The following is a 16,672-nucleotide window of genomic DNA, read 5'->3' as shown; positions in this document are numbered from 1 at the left end:
AGAAAACTGGTCTCAGCAACCCAGCCTACAGCCTGCCAGGACAGCCTACTGCCTCTTCCAGCTGCCTTCCCCTATCACACCGTAGTCGTGCATCCAGACTGGGGTGATGGAGAGGAAACGGCTGTGGGACCCCATACTCAAGGAAAGCAGTTAAGGTAAGAACAGGCTGCCTGAGCCAGAAAAACCTCTCTAGTTCTGAGCCCGATTCCTGCCCATATCTGAGGCTTTCAGGAACAAGGGGCCAGGAGCAGTCTGCACAATCAGCTCTGCTGACATAGATCTGCTCCATATGACATTTAGGAATGTAATCTAACGTCAGTCAGTCTATCTCCATTCTCTGAGAGAGCAGCTCAGATCTGGAGCATGGAGAAGACAAGTGGGACACAGTGTGTGATCATGACTACGTTCACCCCCAGATGAACACACGCAGCACAAAATGGCACTAACCAAGGACCACAGCCTTCCTGGTCCTGGTAAATGCATCACTGTGTGAACATCTTCCTACTCAGGAGCTCAAGGTCTCAGATGAAGCCACTAACCATCTGTTCTACCTAATGCAGACAATTATTAAAAGCAGATAAGCAAATAAATCATCCTTGGAAGGACATTCATTTTTGTTTCACTGTACCGTGCAAAGGCCTTTCCATTTTACTAGTGCATTCTCAGGCTAAGGTTATTCACCTCATAAGTTTTGTTTACATCTGACAGTATATTTACCCCAGGATATTGCACTGTTTTATTAGCCCATCTAAATTCAGATTGATTATGCTTTTCCCCAACTGAAAGGTGAATTGTCAAAGCCTATGATTTATTACAACTCACTTTAAAGACCAGGGCAGAGCTAAATTAATTTATTTCTGCAAGAGCACATGGCAAGGCTGAAAAGGGACAGCAGGAACGTAGTACCATTCAGGGAAGGAGCCACTGTTTCTCTTTTGCTTATTGATAGAACTGTGATGTATACATCTGCTTTAGTTTATGGAGTGGTAGGTTCCAGAACTACTGCTAAAGGTAACAGCGCAGGCAAGTCTCATGGGACACTTCTCCTCCTTAATTTGTACTGATATGTCAACTCATTTATCACTTTTACTAATGCTCTGCAATGGTATCAAATGTCTGGATGTTGCTACCTACTCTGCAATACCACCCTAACTGTGAGAGAACTGCCCTATGCGACAGCCCTCCTGTCAGTCATTTCAGTAACCTGGGATATTAAAATTTACTTCATAGCCTCTTAGATCAGAACAAATACACGCCAGTCTGCAATGCCCAATAGGTGCCCACTCAGAATCAAACCTTGCTTCTTCACTGTCTGCTGACATGAGTTTCTATTCTCAATGATACATACTTTTAATTTCTCTAACAGGTGGGAGAAGAAACATCACAGCTCTTAGCTTTTGGTCTTACAGGCAAATCTCATGTTCTTGTGTGGAAATGTTAGCAAGTATTTACTATGTGACTGGCTGAACAGTCATGGGACAAGTGGTCACTGATGGGGAGGGGGGACAGGGCAGGTGGGAGAGGTGGAGGTGAGAGAAGGCTTCTGAGCAGCCATCAGGACCTCGATTCTGTCATGATTACATAGGTTAACAGAGCTCATTATGCCAGCTAAAGACAAACACACTAGTCCTGCTACTTCAAGGCCCCTTTCACCTCTGCACCGATTTATTTTCCCCGTCCCAAGATTTTTATCTTTTAAAAGCAATAACACATACTATTTGCAGTCCTGAAAACTCAAGAGTACTGCAAAAATCTCTGACAAAGACTCTCCAGTTAAAAACAAACAAAATTAAAACCCCAAGCAAACAGAAAGCCATGCCCTCAAGACCTGTTCTCTGCACCACTGCTTTTTCACAGTTCTTTGTCCCTCATACCTTTCTCATCTATCAGTAGCAAACCATTGCTCCTAAATTAGCAAAACAGCTTCTTGACAGGCTGCCACAGAAGAATCTGGAGTACCCAGCTGTATATCTGGATAGAGATGGGAATGGGGTTTTTCATGGCATACATCGGCAGCACCCTTCAGATCCTGTCCTAGCCAACTCCCAAAAGATGCCCTTCCATCACAGTGGGTGGATGACAGAGAAAGAGCTAACGTGTGTACACACTCCCATTTTCCATACCAGGCTTTCCTGGGACGTGGAAGCCTGTGTATACACACATGGGCCCTTCCAGCAGAATCCTTGGCCTCATAACAGCACTAAGAGCTTTAAGAACCAAAGAGCCCCCTAAATCAGGGCCAGGATAGCAGCCTGACCTTGCCAAAGTCACATACCAGTAAAATAAGTAAAATGCTGGAATTGCTCTTCAGAATGGGAAGTAACGGGTTAGCACTGTTCAGCTGATCAGACATGCCAAAACCAGCTTCTTCAGTCTCAGTTTGCTTGCAGTCTCTCCAGGAAAACCAGAGTTGGAGGATTTGGTGTCCAAATCTCCCCATAAGTTCAGGGTAGCGCAGGAAGAATTTCAGCAGGAGAGGACAATGGACGTAGACCAAGCTCAGATCTGGAAGATTATCCAGGATCTTCTTTATGGTAGACAATGACCTCTGGTAAGTGTGTGGGAGGGAGAGGGGGAAGGGGAGAGAGAATAAAATAATCACTAGATACTGAATATCGAAAAGCTGAAGGGATGAGAGTTTACTGTGAGAAACAGTTGCACTGCCTTTCAAGTAGACAATCAAATATATCAGTTAAACATAATTCTCTGAAACCCATTTGCATCACAAAGGCTAAGAAACTTGTAGGATTTATACAGTGCTCAAAGCTGTGCAGCAGCAAAGAGCCATATGGGAACACTAGAAAGCCTGCTGCAGAGGCTGTAGATGTGTTCAGGAGATTGAAGCTATGAAATTTATTATATTCCATATGTGAGTTCACAGCCTATCCAACGCATTTACACATCCCACACATACACAAGTTTATTCAGTCAAATCTATATTCCCTAGTGGCTTTTCACAGTTAACTTTCCAGAGTGCAGATGCACTGCACACTCTTCACTCACTCACCACTCACCACCTATGTCAAAAGACTTTCTCCAAGAGGGTTGATGGGAGTGGGGAGAAACCTTAGTTTCAACAAAAAGGGTCCAAGAGGTAGGAATGAAATCTTCTTTTACCAAGTCCAGGGCTTTGCCTTTGTCCTGACAGACAGCAAGGAGGTAAAGTGCAGCTCTGAGTACGTATGGAGGGGGACAGTCTCCATGGTCCTGTGCTGATACGAGGAAATTCCTTACAGCTAAAAATAATTCTGCTTCTGGGATAAACCTGCATTCAAGGAGATTGGAGTGGAAACAACAACATTCGACATGGCTTACCGACCAATACATGGTATGTAATGGCCACAAAACCACTTGCCTTGTATACTCTTGGCTCACCTGTCCCCAAGGGTGTAGGCAAAGTATAAGAGTAGTATGAGGCAGTGTTGGTGGCTGCAAAGAGACTGATCCAAAGAGAAAGGCTCAGGGGTTTCAGCCAGGAGGAGAAGGCTTTCAGCAGTGGTGTAGTTTAATTGAGGCAGACCCTTCTGCAGGAGGTCAGACATCTCTTGCTCTAGAAATAAAACTAATATGAGCAGGCAGGCAGTGATGAGGAATGTCTGCGATGAAGCAGAGTGGCATAGGGGGATGGAAGCATCTGCCTGCCCTAACTCAAGCACGTTAAATTAGGGAAGCTCCTGATGTAAGAAATATCAAAGCCAACCTACTACCCCACAGCCTGCATACAGCAAGCACACTTCTATGATTTGGCATGAATAGAGGTGTGAGACCCGATTTAATGGAGCTGGCTTTGAGGATGAAAAGACACTTCTGTTTGAGGTGCCCAGCTCTTTGCTGATGCTGCCTGTATGGTGACCAACCACTGCCTGTGGGAAAAGTGGCTTTTGTGATGTGGAAACTTTCATCTCATTTATTTGGGACTTACCTGTTACAGAAAGTTACCGTATAGACAGGAAAAGCTTTACAGAGTATACCAGAGGAAAAAATGACCTTAATCTGCAGATATGGGTGACTATGTGGCAAGTAATATTGTTTCAATTAAGCCATGCACAGTTGTGCTAATAAACGTCATCATGAAAACAAAACCATAGGCAGATGAAACGCATTCTTTCAGGTAGGGTTCCAAACTCTTCAAAAGGTGTTCTCTGACTGTTATCCCCTTGCTGGACCAGCTTAAAAAAAAAGCTGGGGGAAAAAAAAAGTATCTCTAAATAGAGCTTATATGTGTCCTCCCTTCCCTCCTCCTTTGTATTTTTTATTATTATTATTGTTGTTGTTGTTATTACACCTATTGCCTAAATAGAGGGTAGCAGGGCCTCAAACTAAATGAAGCAATTTGTGTCTTTCCCCAAACTTGCCGTCCTGAGAAGAAGTTCTCTCCTCTGTGGCAGAGTAAAGGCTCAGGCACAAGCTGCAGAGGAAGCTGGAACAAGCCTGATTCAAGGCAGGATTACTGTGAAGAAGAGCAGAAAGACACAGTGAAGAAGGCTAGAAACATCCCCTTCATGCTTCTAATACCACATGCTGCCTGACAGAACCTCAGCTTACTGAATGATCACATACAAGCACCTGCCCCATTCACAACAAGACTCCAGGAGCCAACCTGGGCTTCCAGGAAAATGAGGAGTTCCCAAAGGACAGTCAGCTCACAGATGTGGCGGGTGTGCATGGTGACAACAGTGAACGTGTTCACATACCTTGGGACAACATGAATGCAGTGGGGTACTCTCACAGTCATCATACCTGGTATACACAGGGAGTCCTGTAAGGGCGGGACCCCTAACACAGAGAACAGTGGGAGGTGTTTGAGAGTGGCTCCCGATTCCACTGGCAAACACCAGTAAGGAGATTTTGTAGCAATGCTGTTTCCAGGGATGAACAATGAAGAATGCCAAAACATTAACTAAAAGGATGAGAACAGCTCTATTTCCAGGTATTTCTCTCCCTCTCCAATTATTCCCTTGCAGAATAGGACATAACCAAACATCTTTGCACTGTAACGCACCACCCTTGGTGCCCCACACTACTGTATTCAGAGGCTTAGATCACTCCCCGCTCACACCATTCACAGGCACAAACATCCTCACTCTAAGTTCCACAGTGGTAACCTGGACTAGCGGTGCTGTGTATTTTGTTTACTCTTTTAATGAGATGCAGTCACAGGAAAGAGGATGTAAAACATCTCTGCACATCCACAGAGAGTCTGCCCAAGTGCTCCTCAACCTAGAAATCATAGCCTCTGCAACAGAAGACCCTTTGTGATGTCTGCTGTTGAGGTCTTCCTCCTCCCTCCCATTTCATATACATTATCACACCATGAGGAACAAAGATAGTGGTAGTATGTGCCTAGGAAGCCGGAGCTCCGATGGAACTGATCCTACTGTTACTTCTTTTCAAAACACCCACTGATCTGACTACTCCAAAGTCAGGCTGCTTTACCTCTATCTGCGCAGCTCACAACGGAGCACAGAATTCTCACAACAGTGTGTAAATCCATCCGCTCCCTACCCGGCTGCTTCTCCCCTCTCCCACATCCAGCTTTTCCATTGTCAGTTACCATTTACATTTTCCAGTAAGATACAACCACTCTTGAGGCTTTCAGCCTCCCATCTTGCCTAATCAGATGCATTAGGTTAGGCATGATCTGCTTTCCCATCCAGAAATTTTTGACTTGCTCACAATACACACATCACAATACCTTTGTACAGAGCAAAATCTGGCCTTCAGCTCCAGTGTCAGTCGGATGAAGGAGGAGGATGCTAGACAGAAAGCAAGACAAAAATGTTGAAGGAGTACAGAACGTGTACGATAAGGGCAAAGACTAGGCAGGTCCCATAACCATCTCCACATCTCCATGCAAACCTGGTGAACAGGGCAGGCCATTGCAGTAAGAATACATTTGTTAGGCTTTCTCTCCCAAAGCAAACTACTCCGAGTTTGGTTTGGAGGGAAGTATCTGAGATTCATTTGTTTTCTCAGGAGAAGAAGGGAAGATTTGCCAGCTTCACATGTTTAGAAAAGAGGAATTCTCTACATCACCTCCCTGATGCGCAAAGAGTAAGGAATACACTGAGTAAATAGGATTTCTACATAGTAAAATTGCACCAACAATTCCAGCATAATCCCTGCCTACAGGAACAGCCAATTCTGAATATTCCAGAGGAAAGGCTAAAGCTGACACAACTTACTTATCTAAAATAAAATCTGTCCCATCATCATTGCTAGTCCAAATAACTTTTTCATCCTGCTGAACATGACTGCACACTCTGTTCTTACTCATATAAACATGTAATATAATCCTCCACATAAAGTCTCGTTAAGGTCATTGCCTCAGTAATATGCAGTAGCAGCAAGTTCCATCAGTTAAGTTAAGAGCACAGAGAACATGATCCCACACTACCCCCATACCCAGCTTTTTGGAGAACTTATTCTGCATGTTTGGCAGCACTGTAAAGAGGGTATTAAGTGTTGAGATGAAAACCTCCACCACTGACGGGCTGACAGCCCCTTCCATGTAGTTCTGCGGAAAGAAGAAAAGATCAGGTGCATGATATGCAATGAACACTGAAACCAGCAGCTTTCTTCCTGCCTCCCGCCCACCCAGAAAGTTAGATTTCTAAATCCAAAGAAGTGGAGTAACAGTTCTTCTACCAAAATGCCTGGCAGCAAGTACACAGGCCTACAAAGCACTTTGAAAGCAACTAACACTCCCCTCTGCCAACGTTACGAGCTGCTAACTCTGCAAGACATTACATCAAACAAGAAGCTTCTTCCCGATTCCAGCTGGCAACTGGTTAGGCCTTAATGCACAGCAACTGACTTTACTGCCCATACTGCCCTGGAAGTAACTGCGCTTACAGGTCAGATGGCTAATTCTCCAGCGTGGCATACAACATAAGACATATGCTTAAGAGCAGCTGACTTCAGTAACACTTAACACCTGTGCTTCAGCACTTTATTGAGTAGTGGCAAACACAGGCTTTTAAGCTCTCTACAGGGTCCAGTCCTAAACTGTTTAGAACAGAATGACTCGACTCACTCTTGTAGAAGGTCACTGGACAATTTTCTCACAGTCCGTTGATTTTTACCCAAGTTCAGTGAGCAAGAAAGTGAGCACACTGACTCCAGCTTTGCCAAAATGCGCATGCACTGCACCCTCCCTTCAGGGAGGAGAACAGCAATGCCACTGCAGCTGCCTACCAAGAGATTGGTTAAAAAAATGCAAAACAAAACACCTCCAAGCTCCTAACAATGGCAAGAATCCATACAGCTGAACCTGTGACCTTTGCACAAGCAAAATGTACTCAACATTTAGAACCACAACCAGAGTCCCATTGCTTTGACAACTCTCCTCAAAGTGTCTTAGTAACAGGTCTGTATGGAGCACTAAAGCACACATGACTCTCCACGGCTGCTTTTTAAACCATGTCCCTGGCCTTACTGAGGGACAATGCTTAGTACTGCCTTTGCTGTGTAGACTGGGCAGCCTCCTCAATACCTTCTGGAAAGAAGTGTGAAAATGAAACTGCAGGCGCAAAATACCACTGCTTTCCAGGACACAGGCAAGTTTTGAAAAAGTGGCAGAAGGAGAAACAACAGTTCAAGCACTCTTTCATTTTCTGCAACATCGAGAGCTGCCATGGATTAGATAGCATGGCAGGTAGGCTATGGGGATTGCACAGTCTGAAGAAAGACACTGCCACCTACATGGAAGCTTTATGAATTTCTCCACCCTCTGAGACGGTAAGCTCCCATTTTGCATGAACTGTACAATGCCACATTTGACTCTGGAGAGGTGGCATGCTCTCTTCCCCCAAAACCACTTGTGCAACCCACTCTTGGTGCTTTCAAGCACCTTTCTAGGTACCCAAGGAATAGACCAAGTTCAAAAGAAACCATACCATGACCATGGGGATGCAGAGACTGTCACAAATCCTTAACAGGAACTCAGAGAAGTTGCTCAGTGTGTCCTTGCTCTTGGAGTTGGGGGCAGTGAAAGCGTTCTCCTGGGCCATGGGGTCACTCTGGAATTCCACTGCTAGCCTACAAACACACAGCAGATACCAGAGGAAAGAGGAATCCTCCTCACTCTGTAAAGGAAGTCAAGAGATACTACATTTCCATCACAACTTTCACCATTAAGGACCACACAAACACTTGATGGATTGGAAATACAGGAATCTGGCAATCGCACAGAGTTACCTTTTGAGTGAAGCTATTAAAAGTCAGCAATGTTGCACAACAGTACAAGTTGGGAAAGGAAGACTTAGCTTCTGTGAAGAAAATATCTGCTGTGGGAAGCCCTAGCGTGGCAAGATTAAAGATTATCAGCCAGGCCAGAGTGCCTGGAGCACCACAGAGCAAACCTTGTGAAAATCAGCCAGGGACCATTCAGCTGATCTAAAAACCATGACAGAATCTGAGTGCCCTCTAACACCACCCCAAAACACTGGGTCAGTGCAGACAGGGACACCTGCTTCTGACTGAATTATCTCAGCCAAGCCAAATGCAAGTGATGCAAGGCAAAATAACTAAGTTGGCCAGACTCCCTAACAACAGATGCAGACTCACACACAAACTCATCTACCACCGTCTGCTGTGCAGCTAAGGGGGACAGGTAGCTCTCATCCAGCAAAACAGGAAAAGTTGGTGCCTACAAACCCACTTGCAGTAACAGGTCACAGACATGAGCAAATCCAAGGCCAACATCTGGAGCAGATATACATTTGTTAAATGGTTAATCCCCTCCAGCAGTGAGACCACATACCCCAAGGCACAGGAATATGGTTTCACACATACCTTCCAACCGTTCTTGCATGGTCAGTAGTTTTGGCCAATTTTCAAGCAGTTCCTCAAAGGCCAAAGACATGAAATAAACTGATAGGTCCCAGGCAAATTTCTTGGGAGACACATACAGGTGTCACAAAATTTTCACTATCACTACATATCCCTCCTTCTGTTGTTTCACTGACAAGTGCCATGCATTGAACTCCCCTGTGATACTTCAGTGGCGGGGTTGGGTAGAACAACTCAGTTACATGGACAGAAGGATGGAAGGACATGGACACCCCACCCCCCCCCACCCCCCCCCACTTGTCCTCACCTGCAAGCATTTCTGAAACTTTCCAGGGTGTTTAGCAACAACTGGCCCTGCCTCTGAGGAACTCTGCTAAGATGTCTGTTTGCTGGGTGACTTTGAGACACTGAGAATAGGAGATCACCCTGTTAAAGGAGAGAAGTCCTTAAAAGCTTATGTTCACTGTCGGAAAAAATAGCTTTCTTCTCTGATACCAGCAGCTGGAGGAACAACAGACTGCATTTCACTCACTTCTTTCACATAACTGTTTTTTTACTATTGTGCTTTCCCCAGGGAGGGGAGAGCCTTTGTGCTCTTCATAGGGAGGACAGAGTTACAGAGCTACTAGTTCTGCACTGCCCTGTCTTTACAGTCTGTATTGCCAAGGTTTGGTCTAATCTGAGTTTTAAACAGCTCAGCTAATGGAGCTTCAAAACCTTCTGGGAAAACTTGGTATTTTTCTACATTTTGTTTCTTCCAATTATTCTTCAGACAACGCTGAACAGTTCCTCTCCTTGGTCAGCAGTGAAATCTTAGAAGTTCTCCACGTTGGCTCAGATTTGTAAGCAACTACCCACGTACTAGCTCTTGCTCCCACACAGCATCCTACCAAGTTCAGCCAGAAGCCAACTGCAGCATCAGAGTTAACCATTTGCCCAAACTTGGAACCACTTGGAACTTGAAATCTGCCTTTAAGCCTTAACCTGTTGTGGTGGTGTTCTCCGAAAACTACCAGAGGAGGGCACAGTGACACGTTGGTGCCTGGCAGTTAAGAACTCCTCCTCCTTCTCCAATTGAGGCTGAGATACCTTAGTACAGGTACAATCATTTCCTCTTTTCTCCCTTTAAAGACAGCCTGGATGTCCTTACGATCTGCCTAATTTCCTTCCTGTGAAGCTCCTTATTCTGAATGGGACACCAAGCTCCGTGTGTGTGTAAACGACTGACCAACATCTGCCTACGAGGCAGAAGGGAGTTCTGACTTCTCCAGGCAGAGAAGACAGACATTTGACAGCACAGAACTTGGGCCTAAAGATAGTTCATCAGGCACTTGGAGTGCTGGTGCTCCAGCAAGATGCTCTTGCCACTACAGACATGTAATCTAAACCTACATGGCTCTAATCCTAGAGCAAGAAGGCTCAGCCCCTGTCTTTTCACTACCCATCTGTAATGGGGGCTCTCCTCAGAAGTGCCTAGGTCCCAGCAGCGCATCACACTAACTACGTATTCCAGGAACAGGAAAGGATTTGCAGTTCAAAGAGTGGCTAACAGCTCCCTTGCTGAGGGTTCACAGTGCATATATGTTGTCCCTCTTGGTCTGAAGGCACAGCAAGAGATGTTCATTGGCAAAAAACATACATTGACCGACGCAGCCTACAAGGTGGGGGCCTGAAGAAGGGGAAGTTCAAATGATTTTGGAGTACTGGACATGTTAAGAGAACAGCATGCTCAGGTGGTGCCCTGCAAATCTTCATTGATTTAGAAAGACAACATTCACCAGCATCCATCTTCAGCTACTTCAAAGACAAAGATTGGTACCATCTCGAGGCACGAGGATCAAAAGAAACACCAGGGAACCCAACAGCCATAGGGCAACGGGACAAAACATATATACAACAGCCACACAGTGTGCTAGGAGGATCATTCCTGTCCTGCTTGGTCCTACCAACAAGCAACAACAACTTTTGACTTACTGCATGCCTCTTGCTACTCTGTAGTGGGGAAAGGTCAGCACATCGCTTCAGCACTGCCTCCAGCAGCTTCTGCAGCTCTTCGTATGGGACTGGAGGGCAGCTCAGATGGTCCTTCCTGGACAAGCAGAGAGAAAGACAGCATGCACATTCCCTGCTGGGGACATTCCACCTGGGAAGGCAACACCAGCAGAAAAACTGGTCTTCTGACAGCAATATGCCATTGCCACTTCTCTCCAGCACACCATACTAAGGTCACAATATCTGAACAGTGCCTTCATCCACATGCGCGCCCAAACACAGCCTCACTGCATTCACTGCCCGCTCCCACTACAGTCAGGAAGCATATGACTGTACAGTCTTATGCTTGCTCTTACCTATCTGGATGGGGCACAGAGTGACAAAGCCACAGCAGCCGCAGTCCAAGCCTGCCTGGGATGCTAGGTCCTTGCTGCAGCGACTTGCTGCCTACCACAGCAGCCTTGTGAGGCGGGTGGGAAGCTAGCTCTGCTGTACCCACGCCTGTCTCAGCCAGAAGTCCCACTGCAGAGCACACTCACCCACACAGCCACAAGGGAGGCACAGAGACCAACACGATATCAACAGATCTATCTGAAGAAAAGCCTGCAAATACTTTCCTGCCTACCTCAGGAAAGCTGCCACCGCTCTCGCAACCTCCACTACCACCTCCAGCACCGGGCAGTTCACTGTCTCCATCAAAACATCAATGGCTTCTATACATACACCTCGGTTTGTGAATAATTTGATTTCCACTGGTTGCCTGTGAAGAGGAAACAGTAAGCAAGGGGCATATTGTCAGTTAAGTAACTGTAGTGCCTTCTCCTCATTTCACCAAACGGACAGCTGAGCCGTGTGGTTCCAGCCATGCTTTTCAGCATTCAGAGCCAGCTGCTCTCAAGGAGGTAGTCTCAGACTTGAGCAGGTGGAGGGTTTGCTACAAAGAGTGAACTTCAGCAGGTCTGGAGCCCTACTATGATGAAAAAAAACCACAGCCTGGATAACCGTGTGACTGCACCAGTGAACACTGACACAAAAAGCACAAGAAAAACAGGCTTTGCAAAATATGGTGATTCCTCTGCCTAGGACTTTATGCTGAGGCCATCTGCTCTGGCATTTGCAGGTTCATCTGGCAATTCATATTTCTGAGTGAACAAGCAAACACCACCATCCTAGAACAAGGATGATGCCATGAGAATAGCTTCTCTCACAGTCCTATAGCACTTCTAAGGCCAGATGCTGTCAGAAGGACAGGGACTTCTGTGAACTTGAAAAGTAATCAGGAAAATAAACACAATCCAACTGTTTTGACAATTCTTGACAGTGAGCATTTTGGTCATCTGATCACCTTGCGGCCCAGCACCTTTGAGCATTCAGCACGACAGCACGGAGGGATGACAAGCCATTAATCCCATTATCAGACAGAGCTGTGTAAATGGCAGACTGTGCTCATTTGGCTTCTGGCTCAGGTACAGGCAGGCAGCTACATGCAGACAAGAGGCACTAACAGCCTGCCAGAGGGCCTCTCCGAAGTGAAGCAAGAAAAGCAGCACAGCATGACAGGAGCCAGACTTGGGAGCCAAAAGTATTCCCTGTTACTCAGTTTTCACAGATAGCAAGCCAGGAGCACATGCTTCCATGCACAAAGAGGAGAGGAAAGTGAACTTCTGCAAAAATTACACTAGTAGCCCAGCTACAGGGCAAAAAGCGAGCAGAGGCAGAACCACTCTTTTTAGCCACTCAGTGGAATGAAACCCACCTTGGCAATCACCTCACGTTCTGCTGTGAGAAAAAGCTGTGAGGTGGGCAAGGTGAGGAAAAGGCTTTTTGGAACTCGGGCACCAGCAGCAGCCTCTCTCCCAAGCCTTAAGCAATGTGCTGAACTTCCAAATTGTTTCTACTTATACTGTAATTCTATTAATGCTCCATATTCCCCTTCTCTAATCACTGACCTTCTGCAGTAAACCACATCAGGAAAAAAAAAAAAAAGTCTTCACTGACTCATGCAGGGAGGAAGGGATGGAGGAGTATTGCTGACTCATTCAAGAGGCACAAACCCACTTGCAATATGGTGCACTATGAAGTCTTCAGGGCCTGGGAGAAAAGTGTGAAGGACAGCACCCTTGCAGCTTCCTGCAGCCTCTCTCTTGTCTTTGGGCCCCAAACTGTGCCTGCCACTCTGTGCTGGGAGAGACAAGGGGCACTCCAGGGACAGCTACCCACCATTCCTGACAGGCTGCCAAGGGGACCAGTATGTCCTGCTTGGACAACACCAGAGTGTGGAGCTCGCTTACACAAGAGAATCCAGCTGCAAGGGAGAACCAAGAGGAGAGGTTCCAGGATGAGACCCTTTTCCCCACTATGAGATAGTTTTAAATTAAACATCATTTCTAAGGCAAAGCTCAGAGAAACAGAATGGGTGTGCTAGTAAATGAGAGTAATTGCACAGAGCGTTCTCTTTGTTTTACAAGCATAAATGCTGTAATTAGTGTTTGCCGCATGCTAGTTTCTCTTTTTGACAGATACCACACTGGCATCATCACACTGTTCTAGCGCTGCTGCTTTTCCTTCTCCATTTTACCCTGCCACTTGCTACAGAATTGACTACGACATTTCCAAAAATCAGCTCAAGGGCTTTCTCGGGGGAACTAAGTGGCAAAAACGAGACCCTGTCACTAGCATGACAGGATGGGAACGAGATCATAGAGGCAAGAACAGGAAGCACAGAAGAAAAACAAGCCAGGGTATGTTATTCCTTAGCAGAAAACAAGAGGGAAAAAGGGATAGAAGACATCTGTATTTCAGCCTAGAATTTGTTTCTGCTGTTTGAATTTAGCTTAGGTGACAATACAAGACTAGAAGCCATGGAATTTGCACGCTGTTTTGTCACAGAAGCGCACTTAGCAGGACCTGGCCTGCTCACATATGCCTGAACCTTCCTAGCCTTCCCTCCTGCTCCATCTACAGCTGAAAGGAGATTTCACCTCCCAGACTGGCAAGGAAGCAGGAAGAGGCAGATATACTGGTGGATGCATGCACAAAGAGGACAAGCTGGGAGGTTTGGAAACAACCATCTGGCCCTTCTTCACAAGAATAAGGGAGATGCATTTGTTCAGCAACATCTTTCAAACACAAAGGCTCTGGGGGTGTAGATATTTGGTCTCAGGCAAAAACCTTATAACACAAAAGCACCGCAGCCTCCATTTTGGGGCACCAAACTCCGCCTGTGCAAGCCTGATGGGGGTACTCCCTTACCGTTTCAGTATTTCAGTGAAGAGCAGGAGCCCTTGTTTGTGCAGCTCCACATTGTTCAGCTGCAGGACATCTTGGAGACTCCTCACCAGAGATTCAATGCCTGCACATGTTCAAGAGAAGTCACAGAGAGGGTTTTTAACACCCCAAATTCCAGGATGGAAGCAAAATTAATTTTTAAAAGGAAGGAAGATTTAAACGATTATTCTTCTGAGCCACTGACAGAAACAACTGCTCCAAACTGCTGAGCATTCACCCAGCTCCCTGAAAACAGGCCCCAGCCTCCACTGCTGGAGGTAAGTCCAGAAGAACAGAAGGGAATTAGCCTTTCTTCCTAGATCCACTCTTGGCATGTCCACAGAAACACCTAATAGTAACTTAGGTAGTGTCAGTCATGATAACTAGTTATTATAACGAATGCATACTCACCAAGAACTCATTAGAACAGTGACATTGTAATTCAAGCTATGTTGGACGTCACAAATGTGTTTGATGGTTACTCATTTTCAGTCCTTCATCCATCCTGACTGGAAATTGTGATTGTGTGTAAAGCGCTGAAAATTCAGCTAGAGGCACAGCAAATGCCCACCGTATTACTGCAGTCGCTCTGTCAGAAAGGTTGATGACTCACCATAGACTGTGTGACACTTGGAGAAGAAAAGGCGCTCTTCAGTTAGGAGGAGCAGGCAGCAATACACTGACCAGATGAGAATTTCACTGTTGCACGAGAGACACTCAAACAGGAATTCTGCAAACACACATATACACACAAATAAGGTCACCCCGGTCTGAGGCAGTTCTGCTCACAGCATGGCACAGCTGCTCCTAGAACAGAGCAGAGGGAGGAGGAGGAAACGAGAAGCATAGCAACAGCCACAGGGAGAACGGCTGTATTATGAAATGGCAGGAATGGAGAATGGAGCGGATGCTTGGGGGTATGCTAGTCTTCAAAACAAGGTGACATGAGAGCAGAGTCCCGCAGGCAGGCATCTTCCCAGCACAAACTCAGCAGGCAGGAGCTGAATTGTGGCTCTGGCCTTTGGCACAAACGAAAAGGCACAAAGCAAGCTTTACCACAGAGGCAGTGATCTTTTTTTTGCCTCAGAACTTTTACATCTCCCAAAGAATTTGTAAAATGAAAGCATTTCTGTCTTTTGGGATTACAGAGAAATAACAAACTATCTCCTACAGCCGTATTCTAAAGCTAAATCCTAGACCAAATTCTGTGCAAACTCACAATACTTAGTGGGACAAGATGGAACCCCAGTCTGTTTAGGCTTGTATCTAAGGTCCTGCACAAAGGGCCTTGACCTCAAGGACTTGTCCAAATTCTTGCTGTGGAAACTCCATTCTGCCCGCTGAGAGCTGCTTCTACACTTTCTTTCGAAAACTTACTCCCTCCTTCTATTCCTAAAATCACACTAGCCATTTTTACTGGTATAAAATGGTCAGCGTGCACATTGTGCCATCAGTGGATTTCATGGAGCCAGACTGATTCCTAAAACAAATAGCCGGGGAGTGCTTTGATACTGGGAGATGAACATTAAGATGCTACTGCATTTCTTCACCTGGGACATCTGCGTGGATAAAAGCAGGAGCATATCTGTTGGGAGAGTGAACCAGCACTGCAGCCACACAGTAAGAACTTGCTGCCTGTAACATCTCATCTCTAGTCAACAAAAGCTGTTGGGAAACAAAAGTCAAAATGAGAGAGGAAGTCAACCATGCAGATATGAGTAGGAAACAGTTTCCTCTACATTTTAAAATTAAAACATAAATGAAGATCTCACTTTTAGCATGTATTCCACAGATTAAACTTGCTAAGGCAAGATAAAACACTGGACCAAACACACTCAAAAAAACGCAAAATGAGAACCATAACAGAGCAAACTATGAGTAAGAATAGCTCTGCCCCTGTGCTTAGTCATGCTGGCACTACGAGCACTGTATCAGACCTCAAGTGTGAGTGAGTAAAATCAACTGAGGCCAGGAGTAAAACTTCCCCCCCCCCCCCCCCGCGCTCGACCCCCAGGATGCAGGAATGAACAATGAGGCAATCTGCGGGGGTGTCCCCATTTCCCACTGCAGCCTCTATTGCTGCTGTTGGCAACAGCATACTCCAAGTGCCTCAGATAAAAGGTTCAACACAGGCCAGCAAATTCTTTACGTTTACCGATGGCTCACTACTACTTCAGCAGTCACCTTTTTGAGAACAAGTGGCAGTGGATTTTCCCCTTCTAAAAAGTCAGGGTTCTCAGACTCCTCCTCTGCTTTTGAATTATTCATAAGAATGGATACAAAATGGTCAGATTTCAGCAGCTCCTTTAGCAAACCTGCAAAAGGGGGAGCAAGAGTGAGCACCGTACTGGGGACAGCAAGGATCACGTTAACACAGGAGTATTTACAGCCTAAGACTTGTTGCCAGCTTCCTTCCCTTTCCTGCACTCCTAACAAAGCCCTCACCTCCAGTTTAGGGAGCTTCTTCTCACTGTATCCCCAGATACTGCCATGAGCCCCATGTCTTGCAACCCCTTGTTGCTGATGCTTTTTGCGGGGTCTGATCTGCTCCCTGTTCCTTCTCAAGAGCTGTGCATGTGCACTGGTACATGCTCTCAGGAGCTCTCAACTCCCATCGTCT

At 45.9% G+C, this 16,672-nt stretch overlaps 2 protein-coding genes across 2 annotated transcripts in view; both read right to left on the bottom strand.

Moving 5' to 3' along the window:
• LOC128142976 (meiosis inhibitor protein 1-like) overlaps positions 1-16,672 on the bottom strand; it is a 37,983-nt gene that overhangs the window by 13,967 nt on the left and 7,344 nt on the right. The window contains exons 6-11 of the mRNA XM_052789761.1: positions 16,237-16,367; positions 15,603-15,717; positions 14,666-14,782; positions 14,038-14,137; positions 11,411-11,545; positions 10,768-10,882 (exon numbers count right to left, since the gene is read on the bottom strand). Coding sequence (XP_052645721.1) covers positions 10,768-10,882; positions 11,411-11,545; positions 14,038-14,137; positions 14,666-14,782; positions 15,603-15,717; positions 16,237-16,367 — 713 coding nt within the window. The remainder of the gene's footprint in view (positions 1-10,767; positions 10,883-11,410; positions 11,546-14,037; positions 14,138-14,665; positions 14,783-15,602; positions 15,718-16,236; positions 16,368-16,672) is intronic.
• LOC128142978 (meiosis inhibitor protein 1-like) lies at positions 3,557-7,892 on the bottom strand. The gene is made up of 3 exons (XM_052789768.1): positions 6,406-7,892; positions 5,696-5,756; positions 3,557-4,450 (listed from the first exon to the last, which is right to left on the bottom strand). The coding sequence occupies exons 1-3, from the start codon at positions 6,509-6,511 to the stop codon at positions 4,315-4,317; spliced, it is 303 nt and encodes a 100-aa protein (XP_052645728.1). The 5' UTR covers positions 6,512-7,892; the 3' UTR covers positions 3,557-4,314.

Source organism: Harpia harpyja, chromosome 6, assembly GCF_026419915.1.
Source record: "Harpia harpyja isolate bHarHar1 chromosome 6, bHarHar1 primary haplotype, whole genome shotgun sequence".
Classification (NCBI taxonomy): domain Eukaryota; kingdom Metazoa; phylum Chordata; class Aves; order Accipitriformes; family Accipitridae; genus Harpia; species Harpia harpyja.
The sequence above is the reverse complement of the archived record's forward strand: the minus strand, read 5'-3'. Positions and strand labels throughout refer to the sequence as shown.

Bases quoted from the DNA above. Each gene is read 5' to 3' on its own strand.
- LOC128142978 (XM_052789768.1), bottom strand. From the start codon at position 6,511: ATGGAAGGGGCTGTCAGCCCGTCAGTGGTGGAGGTTTTCATCTCAACA. The intron at 5,757-6,405 runs GTATGGGGGTAG...CTTTCTGTCTAG, and splicing joins TAAGTTCTCCAAAAAGCTGG to CATCCTCCTCCTTCATCCGA. The intron at 4,451-5,695 runs GTATTGTGATGT...TCTTCTTCACAG, and splicing joins AGATTTTGCTCTGTACAAAG to TAATCCTGCCTTGAATCAGG.